The 16,862-nt window shown below is 54.5% G+C and overlaps 1 protein-coding gene across 2 annotated transcripts in view; it reads left to right on the top strand.

The window, feature by feature from the left end:
* Nucleotides 1–16,862, top strand: part of RPH3A (rabphilin 3A) — a 36,125-nt gene that overhangs the window by 1,415 nt on the left and 17,848 nt on the right. For both annotated transcript variants that reach the window (XM_074921346.1, XM_074921345.1), the window contains exons 2-4: nucleotides 7,507–7,725; nucleotides 8,230–8,244; nucleotides 9,035–9,178. In XM_074921346.1, the coding sequence (XP_074777447.1) occupies nucleotides 7,649–7,725; nucleotides 8,230–8,244; nucleotides 9,035–9,178 (236 nt within the window). In that variant the 5' untranslated portion in view covers nucleotides 7,507–7,648. The remainder of the gene's footprint in view (nucleotides 1–7,506; nucleotides 7,726–8,229; nucleotides 8,245–9,034; nucleotides 9,179–16,862) is intronic.

The following is a 16,862-nucleotide window of genomic DNA, read 5'->3' as shown; positions in this document are numbered from 1 at the left end:
GTTGCTGGAGCATCCTGCGGGCGCTTTGGGCATCCCCCAGGAGGGCAGCGTTGTGGGGGGTGACGCTGGTCCGCAGCAGCCGGGCGGGTTGTGCTGTATCCAGGCGCTGCGGTGGGAGCTTTTTGCTGTTGCCTGTGTGCCTGGACTGTGGGGTGGGCTTCCAGCACCCCCCCCCCCCCCGCATCAGACCCCCCCAGCCCCGTTAGGAGCGACCCACCTGGGTGCAAATACCATCCCCTGCTCGGCACTGGCTCGCTCCTCCTTCACAGCCTTGCATTTGCACTGCCCTGGTTCCTGAGGAGAGCCAAAAAGCATGCTGAATGTGGAAAAAGCACTTTTTTTTTTTTTTTTTTGGTGTGGAGCACCCTTTGCAGCGAGGGTGAAACCCGGGAGCTCCTTGCGGGACTCTGCTGTGCCGCCGTGTTCGTGGGGGTACGTGTGTGCCGGCGTTAAACTGTTTTAAAAAGGGCAAGAGGAGAAGAAACTGCTGAGGAAGGGTGAGAGGCCTTGGCTCTGGAGTCTCTTTTTGTGCTTAAGTTTTGAGGGACTTTCTTTGGGACCTGAAAACGAGATGGTCCTCTGTGCCCGCTGCAGGTCCCGGTGGCTGTGCTGGCAGTGGGGACCAGCTTGCCAGCGCAGCTGGTGGCCCCGGCCCAGTGCCCTCCTCCAGCCCGCAGACAGGTGACGATGTCACTGCAGTCATTGCCAATTAGTGCCGAGAGGTAACGAATTGCTGCTCCAGGTGGTCCCAGCTGAGCTCTCGCCGTCTGGGCAGGGAGGAGGGCTCTGCTCCTGGAGGCAGTGCCCCCCAAGGCCAGCCTGATTAATTCTCCCATTAAGCTGGAGACTGGGGAGTGGCTGATGGTTTATAAGGTGCTGGAGGATGCCCTGGCTCCATCCCTGGCTGTACCTGCATGGGTCTGAGCAGCATCGCTCTCCTCCAGCCCAGGGAGGTGGGTACGGGCTCGCCGGTTTGGGCCTGACGCCTCGGTGGTGGGGGGGCACGTCTGGCTGGGTGAAACCAGATGCTTAACGAGGGTGTGTGGGGAGAGAAAGGAGCTGCCTTTAGCGACGGGGGATGTTGGGAGCCCAGCATCTCCCAGGGTGGTGCAGATGCTGAGCTGGGCGGCTGCTGCTCCTCTCTGCCGGTGCCTGGGCTCCCCGTGGCTCTTGGGGAGGGTCAGGCTGCAGTGCTGGGGGCTCCCCCCGCTCTGCTCAGGCTTAAGACGGGGTGCCTGACTCCCTGTGGCTCCTCTGCCCTAGGTGGGCACCAAGGAGGGCAGGTTTGCAGCCCTGAGCATCCTCCCCTCGGGGTCGTGGTCTGGGGATGGGTGGTCCTGTGGCACGGCGCGACGCCGAGCTCCTCGCCCGCCGCGGGGGCAGCTCGCAGGGACTGTCACTGCCTTTGGGAAACGTCCCCTGGCAGCGAGCAGGACCTGCTCCTGCCCCCGAGCACGCTTTGCATCGCCGGGCTGGCGGGCGCTTCCCAACCTTTCCACGTCGCTCAGCTTCCATCAGCTGCCGCCGCCGGGGGTCCCTGCGCCGGCATCCCAGGGGGGGCTGGTTCAGCCCGGTGGCTTCGGCCACACGCCCGGTCCCCAGCGGTGCCCGAAGCCGCCGGGATGTGCAGCGATCTGTTGCTAAGCAGCCTTTGGAGCAGCTCTGCCACGGCGAGAGGAGCAATGGCAACGCTGCCGCGGCGTTTACTAGCGCTGGGTAGGCTTGGGGTGCGCTTGGGCATCACCTGGATGGGGACCCCCCCAGCTCCAGCAGCCACAGGTAAGTTTATATAAACCCAGAAGCTTTATTTTTTTTTAAATCACCATTGTCTTTTGTGCAATTAATCAACGTGAGTAAATTCTTGTGACAGCATCGTAACGGCGTTGGGTTGGAGAAGGAGCTGCTGGAGGAAATGTCAACGTGCTGCTTAAATAAAATTGACTGTGCGCTGCTGCTCAGCTGCCTTGGGATGGATCTGGGGAGGATGATGGGGAGATGGGAATTAAAGGGGGAGGGAAAAAAAAAAAAGCATCTCTCAGCACCTTATGTGAATTTAAAGGCAGCAGACGCATTGGCCAAACCAAAGGCATCGGCATTCGGGAGGGCTCCCAGCGCTGGGCTGTGGTGGGGATTTGGCTGGAGGGTGGCTGAGGCAGGAGCAGCCCCAGGGGCTCCCACATGGCCGAATGCAGCGTGCCAAGTCCTATCCGTGGGTGCCGTGGGACTGGGTGGGTGCCGTGGGGCAGGGTGGGTGCTGTGGCTGGGCTTGCAGGGGCAGCCATGGGGTCGGGGCACCAGAGGATGGCCAGGACTTTCATTGCTTTGTGTTTCTTGTTCACCTCTGGTCTGTGGGTCGATGTCACCTGTGGACTGCAGCCTCTGCGGAGCCACGTTTAGCCTTAATTAACCACCTAGTGTCTGGGAAACTGCAGGGCCTCTTTTCCCCGTAAGGGTCTGGCATGGGGCCGAAGGATGCAATGGCCCTGGGTTTAGGACTCACTGGTTCTGGGTCTTTCCCAGAAGCTGAATTTCCCAGAAGCTGTTTCCTCACTTTCCTGCAGTGTAGTTGGAGGGCTCTGCACCTCGGGGTCTGGTCCCACCTCGCACCGGAGCAGCGTTGCTGGGTGTTTGGGGCACGTGGGTCCCAAACCGTGGGAGCGCGGTCAGCACATGCTGCCACAGCCGTGGGTTGCTCGATGCTTCACCTGGAGACGCGGGGTGACTGTCCCGCTGTCCCGTGCCCCGATGCCAGACCTGTCCGGTGGCCGCGGGTGGCTCCAGGCTGAGCAGCTTCAATTTGCTGCTTCCACGCATTTCTGCCAGCTGAGGTCTGCCTCGCTGCTTTCTTTTTTTAAAGGAAAGTCTCGAACGTGGGCTGTTTCCGGAAGCGCCATCCATAAAGCAGCTTCCCAATTTTGCCCGAACTTTCTCAAATGATTTGCATCTGAGATGAGACAAAGCGTGGAGACTGGCTGCCCAGGGACATCGGGATTGGGGGGAGTTTTGATGCAGGGGACCCTGCAGGGCTGAGCTGCCCTCCTGCCCCTCCATCTAGTTGTTTTGCAGCATTACACCGCTGTTTCGGCAGCTTTTGGTGGGGGCTATTTACACCTTTTCCCCCCCTGCCACCCCTGCAGGTAAATCCAGTAGTACCAAATCCTGCCTGACCGTGGAGGGGAGTGAGCAGCCTGCTGTCTGCTCGGGCAGCTCTGCGTGACCCCTACATGTGCCCTAGGGGATGCTACGGGGGGTGTGTGGCTCCTGCACTGGGCAAACTCTTTTTCTTGGGAAAGGAAGAACCCAGGTGTTGCGAGATGCTCGGGCCAGAGGTGGACGTGGGGTGTGCAGTGTCTGTACCAGGTCCCCGCTCGGGACCTGGGGGTCCCCTGGGGTTCTCACAGCACTCCTGGGTGCCAGGCGTGGAGGATCCAGCCCCGATGGACTTGTGAGATGGTGGCAAATGTCACTACGAGCTGGGAGAGAGCTCCAGCTAAAAAAGGTGCTTGGGGACTTGTGTGTGTGCTGAGCAGTGCGGAGGGACGGTTCCTGGGTGCTGCATTTGCTCTTCTCACCGCTTGGCTTGGGGAGGGGTTCCTATTGGGGTCTTGTCACTCCAAAATACTCACCCCTTCTCCCCGGGTGTGGGGCTGGGGAGCCCCATCAGGCTCGTACCCTATTTTTCCTTCCCCATCCCCGGCTCCACCATCCAACCGGGGCGTGTAAATCAGCTCCTGTGCCCGGGCTGGCCCCAGAGCTGGCGTGAAAACCCCATCAGCCTGACGGAGGATGCTGTTTGAATCTGTTTGAGTTCAAAACCTCCCGTTTGGTGATGACACGCAGAAATAATCTCTCACTTGGCACCCGAGCAGCAGTTTGGGTTATTTGTTTGGGGTCTGGCTACCGGCAGTGAATAACAAGCTGCCACCGATGCTCTGTCTGCGAGTGTGTTTCACCGAGTGAATGGATGGGCTCTGAAACCTGCTCTTTCAAACCAGATTAATCACATTAGGCTTTGTCAATGCAAAAATTACCTCATCATTGGCACTGGCAGGTGGTGTAGAGCAGCAGACTTATTCAATATTTAAGAAAGCTGCATTGCAGAGCTGAGAAGGCTGGAGAAATAGGCTGCCTGTGTCAGTGTCTTTGCTGGTGGAGACGATCTCTGCAGGCACCGCCAAGTGTGAAATGTTGAGCTCGCTGTAAAATCCTGATTATTGCACTGGGAGTCTTTAAAATACTGAATTTTCTGTTTTCTACCCTGCTATGTTATTTCCAGCTGGCTAAACCAGGGTTTTTGGGCAACCCTGTAACGGTCTCTCTCTGCAGATGCCCGGGGGTTGGTGGTGGTGTGGGTGGCACCGGTGGCATCAGGTCCTGCCCCGGGCACCAGCAGCTCCGTGTTCCTCCTGGCGCCTGTGGGGCAGGATGGGCTCATGCCATGGGGCTCGTGCCTCCTTTCCCTGCCCACCAGGGCTGGTGGAAGGGGACGGGGACCTGCTGGTTGCTGACACCGCATCTGCCGGGCTTTGGGTGCTGGCGATGGGCCCGTGAATCGGCACCTCTTGGCTCGGGGAGAGGCAGAGCGATTCACGGAAGGCATTCAATCCTTTTTTTGTTAAGGCATGATCAAATTCATGGGCTCCGTCACACAGAAGTAATGGAGCGGTGTGATTAGAGTCATGTGGCTCTTCCTTAAGGCCAAAAATTAAAACCTCGCTTCTATTCCTGGCTCTGCCCGGGACGCGCCGCGTCCGGGGGAATCTTGAGCAGCCGACGTCGCGTGGGGACGAGAGGGCCCCTCGCACCCCTGCTGATGGCAGACCTGGGGGGGAGCAGGTCCTGGGACCCTTTGGGAGCCCTGGAAGTTCTCAGCATCCTCCTAGGATGGGATATTCCCATTTCATGAACTAAACGCTGCTGCATCCCATCGATCACAACTTGGTTTGCCACATCTTTTTGCTTGTGAGCAAGGATTTGGTGGGGAGAGAAAAAAGCCACTGTAAGCTGTTATTTCATTATTTACCGTGCGCTAAAAATGCAGCAGCAAGCATTAGGACAAGCAAGAGTAGTTGCTGGAAGTCATGCAAAGCAGATCTCCAAAAATCTATTATTTATAAGGGGAAGGAAAGGCTTGTGTATTCCTCCAGGAGCCATCCCTGGGCTCTTCTCTATCCGCAACAAAGCGAAACACCCGCGGCCTCTCTGTTAGCAGAAAGTTCTAGTTGGGAGAAGGAGTTTTCCTCCCCGCTGGCTGAAGTGCCAGTTCTCCCTCTACCCTGTTAGGAAAACCCAGGGATTTTTTCCCCTATTTGTGGGGTTGGGGTGGCTGCTCCTGCACCGTATGACCTTGGGCAAGTCCCTTATTCACCCGCATCATCCCAAAAATGGGTGTTGCTGGCACGGTGCTGCCCTTCCTCCCAGGACACCCCATTAAATCTGTGTCCAGCCCCATGAGACCCCCCCCTCTGCTCCCAGCCACGGCGGGACCCTCCGTCCCCAGCAGCAGTTTGCTGCTGCACTGCAGGTTGTGGCGGTGGGGACTTAAATGAACAATTTGCTTATTTAACTGACCTTGTCAATCAGATCCTGTTGGTTTGGCACAGGAATAGTTGCTGTATGAAACCAGCAGAGCGCTAATTACCCCACGTGTTTTGTTTCTTTTGGTTTTGGTTGGGTTTTTTTTAATATGTATGTATTTTTGGAAGTTAGCAGTGAAGCAAAGGTGAGCCTCAAATCTCCGCTCATCACTTCAGAGAGTGACTGAGAAACCCCTGAAACATTGCAAGCACAAAGTGGAGGGTGGGTGTTATATTTTTTCCCCTTTCTGGGATAGCTGCGCATTTTTTTTATTTTTTTTTTTCGTGGCTCAGAGTTTGTGGTTTCAGTGGGGCGGTTTTACAAGCTCCTGTTTTCCATCATCTCCTCGGGACAGCCTCCCTGGTGCCTCTGCTGGAGTTTTGCTGAGAGCTGGAGTTGCTTTGTGCCCCGCAAAGGTGCGTTTGTGGGGTCTGGGCTGAGCTCTGGTCCTGCTGGGACCCCCTGGCAGCTCTGGGACGCTGGTTTCGGTGCTGGGACCTGGTGGCATGCAGACAGCTCAACAGACCCTTCTGTGCTGCATCTTCCCGGGACAGCAGATTTGGGAGGATGAATGGCCCATGGGCTGGGCTCTGCAGAGCAGTTTGGGTTTCTGTGAGTTTTCTTTTTTTTTTTTTTTTTTGTAGTTCTGCTGCAGGCAGGAGAAAGCAATTCAAACGCAGCGGCAGCGAGTAATGCAGGTGGGAGGCTGGTGCTGGGGGGTCCCAGTGGGTGCCCCATGCTGGCCCTGCTTCAGTGCTATGGGAAGGAGATGGGCAGGGAGGGAAAAACCCACAGATGGGAAATAGTTGAGCTCACAAAAACTTCCCCCATCAACAGGGTGCCCTAACGAAGGGGTGATTTGTCTCCTCGGTGCCTTGCACTCTCATTAGCGCTGCAGCAATGCCGAGCCCTGTGGGGATGGATTGCTTTTTCTCTTTTATTTCCACCTTAATGACTGTAAAGGGAGGCTCGACCTGTGCTTCTCCCTTTGCGAAGCGAGATCTCGTGGGTGATGCTGTCCGTGGACCCACAAGCTGCACCCTCTGCTCTTGGGGAGCCTCCTGAGAGCGGTGCAGGTGGGACAGTGACTCACAGTGTCATCACAGCGTCCCACGGGCCGGGCAGGGGGCTGGATCCTGCCCTGCCCTGGGCTGGGGGACACTGCGGTGTTTAAAAGCACTGATTTTCCCCCAGAAGAGATGATGGGCTGGATGGATCCATCCCTGTATGTGGATGATGCTAGTCAGCATCAGCTTGGGCTTTGCTGTCTAGTCCCCATCCCCATGCAGTGAATAGGGGCGGTGGGTTAAAACACCCCCAGAAACTGGGAATAAACTAGCACTCAGGCTCTGGATTTTGCATCCATTTGGTTTTTAATAAAAGCTGTCGGTTTTGCTGAAAGGAGAAGGGTTTGAAGAGGTCCCTTTCTTGATGAATCTGTTGGAGATGAGTAGACAGAATGTCATGTTTGGGTCCTGTTGCCACATCCTCCTTCAGTGTCTCGCTCCCGGTTTCATTTTGCAAGAACTTTAGTAAATAAAAATGGAAAAGGAGGAGTTATGTTCCAGAGGGAACGTGGTTCGGAGGAGGACAGCGAGACGTGCTGGGTTTTGGGGAGAAAGTTTCCTAGTTTGTAGATTTGTCTCTGAAACGGAAACATCCTCTTCCCTCCCTGCTCTGAAGCCTCATAATTAATGTGAGGTCGGGTATCTCATTAATTACATCCGTGCCGAGCGCAGCTGCATTGCCCTCCTGGGAGAGTGGTGGTTGTAGGCTCCTGCGGCTCACACATGATACCGAGACAGTGACTGAGGTGACATTCCTGTTCGTCTCTCTGCTCTTGCTCCTCTTAAAACCAAAAATAACGCCCTGCCCAGTGTGATTTTGTGTTTTTTTGTTGTTTGTTTGTTTGGGTTTTTTTCCCTACAGCCTGGCTGAAAGCTCACCGGGTTACCTCCATCAGCATCGCTGCTCTCTGAGAGCACGGGCAGAGGAGCACAGTGCTTGACGCCGACTCGGCGGAGCACCGGGGTGCCCAAACCCCCTCCCCGCGTGCCCTGGGCAGCCAGCGATGACCGACGCGGTGGTGGGCGGCAGCTCTGACCGGTGGATGTGCCCCAGCGACAGGACCATGTCTCTCCGGGCCAGGTGAGACGGGAAGGCCGGGGGCTGCGGGACGCTGCTGGGTGCGAGAGGGAAGAGGGTCCCTGCGGGGTGGGAGGTGATGCGGGTGCAGCCACCCCGGTTCATCCTCTGGGGGAGTTGGGAATTGGGGTTGCGCTGGTGGGATGGGGACATTTTGCCCTGTTGCCTCCTCAAGCCCCTGAGAAAAGTGGTGGGGACAGACCCGCGGGTGCGCACGCGCCCCGGTCCCGACCAGGAGCCCTGTCCGTCCGTCCTGGCGCCGTGCAGGGTGATGCCACATCCTGCCGCATGGCAGATCTCTGTCTCGGCTGGATGGGGGGTGGCAGCACCCCTGGGTGCTGGGTTTGGGTGCTTGGATGATGCAGGGGCTGGGCAAAGCTCGTGTTTGGGGCTTTCTGCTTTGGAGGAGCAGGGGAAGTCCATGGAGAGAGACTGTGCCTGGGCTGAGCTGTCCTTGTCCCTTCTCTCACCTAATCCTTGTTCCCTCTCTTTCTCTGTGCCTCCCAGCAGCGAGAAGGAGCAGTAAGTATCTCACTTTTTTTTTTTTTTTTTCTGGCCTATTGCTCTTTACCTTGTGCTCTGACGGTCTTGAGAGAACAGGAAAAACCTTGCTCTGGATGCAAGAAAAATAAAAGCAATTAATTTTGGGAAGCGTTGCACACGCTTTTAATGAATTTAAGGTTTGAGGCCGTGCAGGTCTGCTCAGCCCAGGGGGAAAAAGGCCCAGAAAAAGTCTTTAGATGAGCAGAGAGATGAGGGGAGTTTGCCTTTTGCATCCCTTGTTAGGATTGATACCTGCAAGGCTGAGTGGCAGATGTTACCGTGTCACCAGGTTAAAGCTGCCCGAGGCCCAGGTTGTGTGAAAGGATCTTTGGAAATGATGTTAGGGGAGGAAAAACTCCCCTGTTTGGTGAGATGTACCCAAAGAAACATCTGCTCCTGTGGCCATCGCCCTGGTACTGCAGCTCGTGGGCAAACCCCGTGTTACACGGCGGAGAGCAGGGTGCAAAATTAACCATCCGTTGACACTTCACATGGAAATACTCAGAATATTTTTGAAAAGGAAACTTGGTTTATCCATATGGAACAAGTGTTGCCATCTGAGTCTCCCCAAAAATGGAAATAAAAGCTTCCACCTGGTGGGTGGGGGCTGTTTGCAGGCTTCCTGCTAGAAGAGAGCTCGGGGGCATCGTACCCCTTCTTGCTGGGCTCGGGGGTTGGTGCCTGGCTATTGCCCCCACACACACGCACGCGCGTGGATGCAGACGGGTGTGCGTGTGCGGATGATGCCCTGGGCCCCTTCTCCCCCCAGGCTCCCCGCCGGCTGGGCAGCGCGGGGCGGCCAGCCCGACCGGCCACGCAAGAGCGAGGAGCTGACGGACGAGGAGAAGGAAATCATCAACCGAGTCATCGCCCGGGCCGAGAAGATGGAGGAGATGGAGCAGGAGCGCATCGGGTGAGGTGGCGGCGGCGGGGGGACGGGAGGGACCCCCCAGCCTCGCCGGTGCCCGCGGGGGAAGCGCTGCCTTGGCTGCTTTCCTGGCCAGCAGCTACTGCACTGCAGTGTTTCTCCTGAAAGGGAGCCTGCGGGGGATCTTTTTGAGCTGGCGTTGGTCCTTGGCCAGGAGGAACCTGAAAGCAGGGGAGGGAGCTGCTCTGTGTGCCGCTGCCGCTGTGTTCTGGACCAAGAATTTATAGTCTCATCGATTTTTCTTTTTTTTTTTTTTTTCCAATTTGGTCCAGAAGGGATCGTTAATAACAACTCATTTTGTGGAGTGAAGCTGCTCGCCCTGTCCTGACCCCGAGCACCTGTGAGTGTGGGCAAAACCACGGCTCACCAAAAGGTGGTTTGTCTTGTTTTGGGAACAGGGGTGGATCTGTCACCCCCTCCAGCTGCGTGTCCGGGTGGTTAATCCCTCCTGCCACCCAAAAATGAGCTGTTTGTGAAGCTGAGCAGGTCTGAGCGATGCCCAGCCTCGGGGCTGGCCCCGTGTGTCGGGACCAGCTCCTGGGGGGGCTGACACTGCCCCGCCGCACCCACAGTGGGGTACCCACAGTCGCTGGGGGCATCCCTGAGGGTGAGAAGTGCCGTGTTTGCTTTGACTGCATCTCTACCTTGCCTGGGCAAAGGTGCCAGGCGAAATAATCCTAATAATTAAGTATCGACTTGCTCTGCTGGGGCTGGTTTTCCGGAGGGGATCTCCATAATCCCGTTTGTGAGGTATCATCCCTTTTCTCATTACAGAGGAGCATTTTATTCTCGCTGAGTTTAAGCATCGACTGCCTTTTTATTTATTTATTTTATTTTTAAATTTTTTTTTCCCCCTTGCAGGGAAAATCCTCAGGCCCAGTGCTCTCCAAAGCCCCTCCTGAAGCTTTGCTCAGCAAACAGGCGCGTGGCCCTGCAGGGCAGCTGCTTGGTGAAACGCTGCGAGGACCTGCCTGTGCCCGCGGAGCCTCACGCTGCAGCTGGAGCTTTAATCCATCACCCCGGCTGCTTAATAACACTTAAATACTGAGCGTGCGTTTGCGATGCGGTCACGGGGTGATCCAGCTGCAGCACGGAGGGGTGGCTGCAGCCCGTGGCCTCCTAAGAGGTGGATTTATTTACTCGGTTTTAGAACTGCTTTGTTAGGAGCGGGTCTGGGAACAGTTTAGGCAGGTATTGCCTCGACAGCAGCTGTTGGTGCTGCCTGGGCTCAGCGTGTGCCCCGTGGATGTGCTGCTCCCCCAGGCTGGGGGGGGCTCCCCAACTGGCACTGCCTCACGTTGCAATGTGCAATGCTTTCTTCTCCGGGCTTTCTGGCAGAAACCAGGTGAAAGCAGCTATGAATGGGGGTGATTCATTCCCCAAAAGTGCTTACAAACAGCATTTTCCCAGCTTTGCCCTTTTGCAGCCCAGTAAGAATTACTCTCAAACGTGATGCTCTCTGGGTTATGCTTAAATCAACTTCAGCAGTGGGGGAAAGCGATTTTTTTTTTTTTTAATTATTTTATTAATTTGGTTGTTTTTTTTTTTTTCATCGTGCATTCCTGCAGCTGTTTGCAAACCTGCAGAAACTCTCCCTTTTACCTTGCTTAGTCGAGTCGGAGGAGGTTTTCTCATCCTCATTCATGAAAAAAGCCGGGCGGGGGACTTGGTGCTGTACTCGGAGTAGAGCAGGGGAAGGCTGGCGGATGTGCAGTCGCAGCTGATTTGCCTCCTGCGTGTAGGCGTAGCAGGAGCCCTGCCAGCTCCTTTGTGTTTGTTGGCTTGCACAACAAGAGCTGTAGGATGTGCAGCTACAGAAATATGGGACAGTGTCTATATCAGTCTTGTACAGAATCACCCGTTCAGGAGCTGCTCGGATGTTATCCAGAATAGCTCCTTATATTACAAAATAATCCGGGTTTGCCAGGCTGGCCTCTGGCAGGGATGCAGTGGTTGTGACAGTGTCCCTCAGTCACACAAGCTGCTCTTGGGAGATGCTCCTGGAAAGCGTCATTTTCGGCGATTTTTTTGGGAGTTTCTGTTCCTGTAAGGGGAAAAAAAAGGAACATCCGTTAAAAAAACCTGGTTTGGGTTAATATAAGGAATAGCTTACTTGAAGTGAATGTGCCTTCCAAAGGGGGAACATGCAGTAAATACTTGGAGTTGTTTTAATAAGCGGATGTGTCTGAGGGGCTGCATTTGAGCTTTACGTATAATATTTGAGCAATCATGAAGCCTACAGCTTAGTGCTGGCTGCAAACGAACCTCCTCATGCCTTGAAGTCCTTCCTGATTTAGTGCCATCCGTCTCCTCCATCTCCTGCCCTCTCGTGTCCCCTCTCCTGCATCCGCCGTCCCACGAGCCCCTTACCTCAGCGGGGAGGGTGGGGACAAATCAATGCTGCTTGTTGAGATGTTTGTGGAATCGGACTTCGTGTCAAAGCCAGCTCAAATTAATCTTAGCAAAAGGGTATTTTTAGCACCAGGGGTGGATGGAGGCCTGTGGGATACGTGATCTGGATGCTGATGAGGACTGTAGGACAGGGGCACTTTGGTGTGTGGGTTGTTTTTTTTTTTCGGCTGGGTCGTTGTCTCATAGAAGAGAAGGAAAATAGGAGCTGAAATGATCTTAAACAGTGATACAGTGAGAGGGCATCGAGTGCGAGTCGATGAAGGGCTTTGCAACTGCCTGGGGGTTGGGATGATCTTTTGGGCAAGTTTAGAAGCGCAGGGGCTGAAAGCCGGAGGGCAAAGCAGACCTGTGGCAGGGATGGATCCATTCTCATCCTTTCTCTCTCCCTTCATGGCCTGGGCTGGTGCTCAGGGGGTCCCTGCGGCAGCTCTGAGCGGTGATGATGCTCCAGCTGCAGCCTGCGAGGAGCCTGTTCCTCCTCGCTGATGTGGGAGCACCTGCAGGCACTAATTGGCTCTGTTATGCACCTATAATTGGGTGCCATCAATAACCCACCAAGTCTGCTCCGCTGCCTAATGAGGTCCATCGTGCTTTCGGCATCGAAGGAAATCTCTTTAAGCACCCAAAGTTAGAAATCTCAGTTTCTGGAGAGCGCCTTGCGGCACGGAGCCGGTTCTCCCCGGGGTGACGTGACACACGGGTCCTGGATCCGGCCGTGCCCCTGCCTGGGAGCAGCTCTTCCCTTCCCTCCAGTCCCCTCTGACAGGGCGATGGTTTGACTGTCTCCCCGAGGGCCGCAGCCTCTCACCTTTTCCCCCCCAAGAGGACCAGCTATCAAGCAGGATTGCATTTTAATTTGGCTGCTTATTGCTGGGATGACACGTGCGTAATGCTGGAGCAGATGGCTGGAATCACAGGGGATTAAGTCATTAACCGTGGTGGCCAGCAGCAGAGATGTTCTCTGGGGGCCACAGTCTCATATTTTCTTCCTCGTGTTCAGACAACACAAAAATAAAAATAGGGGCTGGGAAGGGCAGGGTAGTTGCTGGAGGCAGACAGAAATGTCTCCTGAGATGCCAGCTTCTAGAAGAGATTAGGTTAATTCATGGCCAGAAGACAGTTCACAGGCTTCTCGAATTTTTGTGGGGTTTTGTTTTTTTCCAAAAAAAACCCCAACCAACCCTGCTCTCTTATTTTTGAGTCTGGGGTGAACCTGCAGGATTACAGCCCTCCTGTAACACATCACAGGAGGCAGAAGCACCTGGAGTGATGCGCTAGCGTGAAGGGGGACACTGTGAAATGCAGGAGTCCCCCCGAGCCTCCCTGGGCACCTTCCTGCCATAGTGAGGGCTCACAGCTTCTGAAAGTCGACCTGTAAAAGCTCAAACGATGCTTTACCTTTAGTTACCCGTGCGCTTGTCAGGGAAGAAAATTGCTTCTAATTTTTCACCCTGATTTCAATTACGTTTTCTTTAATCTGTAGCTTGGCTTCTTACCTTGTCTCTCTTATACCATTGAAATTAGCCTTAATTTAATATTCAGCCCTTTAAGGCACATGATTTCCCCACGGAGGCAAGTCAGTGCTTAATTCTGGAGGCACTCTGTGACCTCCTTTGTGTTGAATTTCTTTTTGCCGCCCAAGTGGTGGCTGTGTCTGTTCCCGCGTGGGGCTGGGGGGGCACCTGGCTCACAGATCAGGTCCTTCCTCACAGGTCAGGTCCTTCTCCTGCCCCCGTGCAGCACTTTGTCATCTGCTGCATTAAATGTCTTCCCTGATGTGATTTAGAACCCATTAGGCGCATCTTTAGCCATTCGTTTCTGCAGAGTGGAAATGAATATTTAAACACAACACACTCTTGCGTGCCTGCCCCGCTGTTAAGTCATGTTTCCCGAGATCATCAGCACTTAACGCCACTGACTCTCCATCCCTCTCTGGATCGCTCTGCTCCTAGAGCAGGAGCAAATACTGATGCTGGAGCACGGCGAGTTTCTGTCCTATCCCAGATTCAGCCCAGCCTGGGATGTCCCTCAGCCTGGCGAGCAGCCTTTGCTGCATCCCTGGGGGACCCTCCACCTGCCCGAAGCCCCGGGAGGGGGTTTTAGGGGCTTCCTGCAGACACGAGCCTTTCCTCTGCCCACGCTGGGGCTCCCAGGTGTGGGCAGGAGGTGGCAGGGGAGGGCTCCCACCAGCCCTCGCTGCCCTGGGGCTGCTCGCCTTTCTCTTCCAAACCATATTTATGGGGCCAGGCAGATATTACATTATCAGGGGACTGGTTTATTGCTGTTATCTCAGGTGCATGTTAAGCATTTCAGATACAGCCTATTGCCCAGTGCTCATATCTCGCTCCCATCAGTGACTAATACGTATGTCTTTGGCAGATGACGGATGCTCTCCCTCTCCGCAGGGCTGTCTCCAGGCTCGGCGATGCTCCCGGGTGCTGGGCTTAGCCAGCTCCCTGCCACCGGCTCCAATTACTCCTCTCTTGGGTATTTTTTCCCCCTGTTTGAACAATCTGAAGCCTATTTCCTGCTCGTTAAAATTAGTCTTACAGAGGCCAGAGGGATGGGCTTAAAGGTAAGGAAGATGTTGCTGTAGTCCTAGAGATGTGCAAGGGAGAGTGATGGATCGGATGGCCCCTTTATGTGCAGTCAAAATGAGAAACCAGTGACGTCTAAGAGAGAGAAAAGCTTTTGGGAAGGCAGAAAACTTGTTCCTGGCTGCTCCCTGGGAAGAGCAGGGCATCCCTCTGGTTATCAGGGGGAGAACAGCACGTGCATGGGGCTCTGGCCCATGTGTAGGGTGGTGCTGGATGGAATTGAAGAGAAATCTGGGCTTTTTGCTCCTTGTTATCACCTTAGTCAGGAGCTTCCCAGCCCGTGGGTCTCGGTGAGATACCCTCTTTCCCAGGTCCTGCCCTCTTTCTGCCAGGTTCACGCCAGGACTTAAATTTTAACTTTTTATACAGTCCTCTGACAGCAGCGTTTGATTCAGAAAAGCAGCCCAATTTCCCTGACTTGAATGGATGTTGTAATTAGGCAAATGTGTTTTGTTTGAAACCGGGGCCACAGGTGTGTACTGACTGCAGAAGCTCTTCCACTGGTTTAAAAAAAAAAAACAAAAAACCAACCCCTCTTAAGAAGCTGCTTCTGGTAAATGAGAGACTGGGAAAGATTTTTGCAGCTAAATAATGAATCTTTTGAAATGCAAAGGCTTTTTTTTTTTTTTTTTTTTCCCCCTTTGATTGTGCCATTTGTTCTAGTTTCTATAATAAGTTTGTTTGGGCTTGCAGATTTCAAACTGGAAGCTGCTTCTCTTGGAGCAGAGCTCTTGCAGCACAGTGAGGGGGAAACTGCAGAAGATACAGGGCTTGTACCCGTCCTCTGCTATGAAAAGAAAGGTTTTGCCCCCCAAATATTTCCCCTGTTGAGGTGGGAGCAGTGTTCTGCGGCAGGAGCTGGATGTTGTTGGTTATTTGCTGTTGGGGGCTCTTCATGGGGACCCTGCATTGCATGTGGTGGGACGTGGGCTGGGAGCAACCATGGCGTGATTCATTTCATTTAAAGAAGAAATGTTTGGGGAACAGCCAGTTTCCCGGTTTTAATTGGCACGCTGCTCGTTGCTGGCTGGGCGTTTAGGGGATGATGCAGCTCTCTTGAAATCACTGGGCCCTTCGTGATTGCAGCAGGGTGTATCGGCCACGCAGCGTGGGAAGGCACCAAGGGCGGATGGTGATTCCAGCAGCTGATTTATTCCGTAGGAAGAAATCACCTGTGGATCATCTGCAAAGCAGTAAGAGATGCTGAAGGGCAGGGAGAGACAGGCACATCCCTCGGGAATAATGCTGGAGCAGGGAGTGGGGCTAGCAGATAGTTTCCCTGGTAAGAGCGAAGCGGAAAGCCATGGCAGCACCTTGCTGCGGTCTGCCGATGGTATTTTTCAGCAAAAGGGTGAGAACCAGAATTGCTCTATTTAGAGCCCGTGGTCATGTCGCCGCCGACGCTTCAGGCGATGGAGAGTGAAGGAACTTGCAAGCTCGCCCATCTGCTGTCTGGTGACACCGTAGCTGTAAAGATAACGATTCCTCCCAGCTGCTGGCTCCGTCTGGCCCCGCTGGCTGCCCAGCCCAGCTTTCCTGTCCCCTGGCTGGAGATGGGCTGCGGGTTCATTAATAACTGTCAGGAGGCACCGCCGCATCGGCAGGCCTCGAGCCCGGGCGTGGGGAGGAGTGGGAAATTCTCCAGTGGGTTTTAGCTGGGAAATTCTCCAGTGGGTTTTAGCCCGGCCGATGTCTTCCACCTAAAGGAGCTGTTGTAATAGCACAGCTTTGGTTGGGTAACGCATGCTGAGTCACGGAGCCGCGTCCCTGCTTTGGGCTTGACTCAGTGGCTGATGAAGTGCTTCGAGATGCTCCCGTTGACTGCAGCGAGTTTCCCGTGGGGCATTTTATGAACTGTAATAGGTTGCGTGTTCCATGATGGTTTTTTTTTTCCCCCCCTTGCTGCTGTTCCTTTACCAAGCCCCCGTGTACAATAACACCATCGTGTTCCCGCGGGATGCCAACCACCCTTCGAGCGGCTGGAGACCAACCGCAGAGACACCCTGTGTGGAGGGGAGCTCTGACATTGTCTGTGAGCGATTCAGAGGTGCTGGCAGCCGAGCTGCCATAAATCTGAAGCTGTCGTCAGACATGTGGGAAAATGTCTTTTAAATGTCGGGTGTTTTTTATGGCACACCGGGTTAGCAGCTTTGTCAGATTTGGGTCAGGCTGCCACGGGAGCGGATGGCAGCCCTGCGGCGAAGGGGGCTGCTGCTCCCGCCGGTGGGCTTGGGTCTCCTCCTCCTTTTCTTCATTCCCTCTCCTTCCTGGCTGAATGGCATAAATAATGCATCCTTTTTCCCTTTAGTGCTATTTTTAGGGCCAAGATTCTGGGTTAACTGAGCGTACAACTCACTGCCAGCTCTTGGGTGCTCAGCAGGCAGCTCGCCCCTGCTCCTCCTGCTTCGCAAAGTGCTTTTGCCGGCGCTGGTGTTGTTCAGAAGTTGCTTAACTGTTCAGGTTTTTCACCTTTGCAGTAAACAGATGTGTTTTTATAGCCTGTTCTCCAGTGGGCTTTTTGCATTTTACTCAAAGGGCTAAGAATTGGCATAAAGTAAATTATATGCCATTTTTTCCTTAGAAAAAAAGAGACAACTAATTAATTCATTCGGTCCTCCCACCAGAGCTCTTCCAAGATCTCCTCTCGCTGCTCTTCCGTG

This window comes from Athene noctua, chromosome 17 (genome assembly GCF_965140245.1).
Source record: "Athene noctua chromosome 17, bAthNoc1.hap1.1, whole genome shotgun sequence".
NCBI classification, from domain to species: domain Eukaryota; kingdom Metazoa; phylum Chordata; class Aves; order Strigiformes; family Strigidae; genus Athene; species Athene noctua.
The sequence above is the reverse complement of the archived record's forward strand: the minus strand, read 5'-3'. Positions and strand labels throughout refer to the sequence as shown.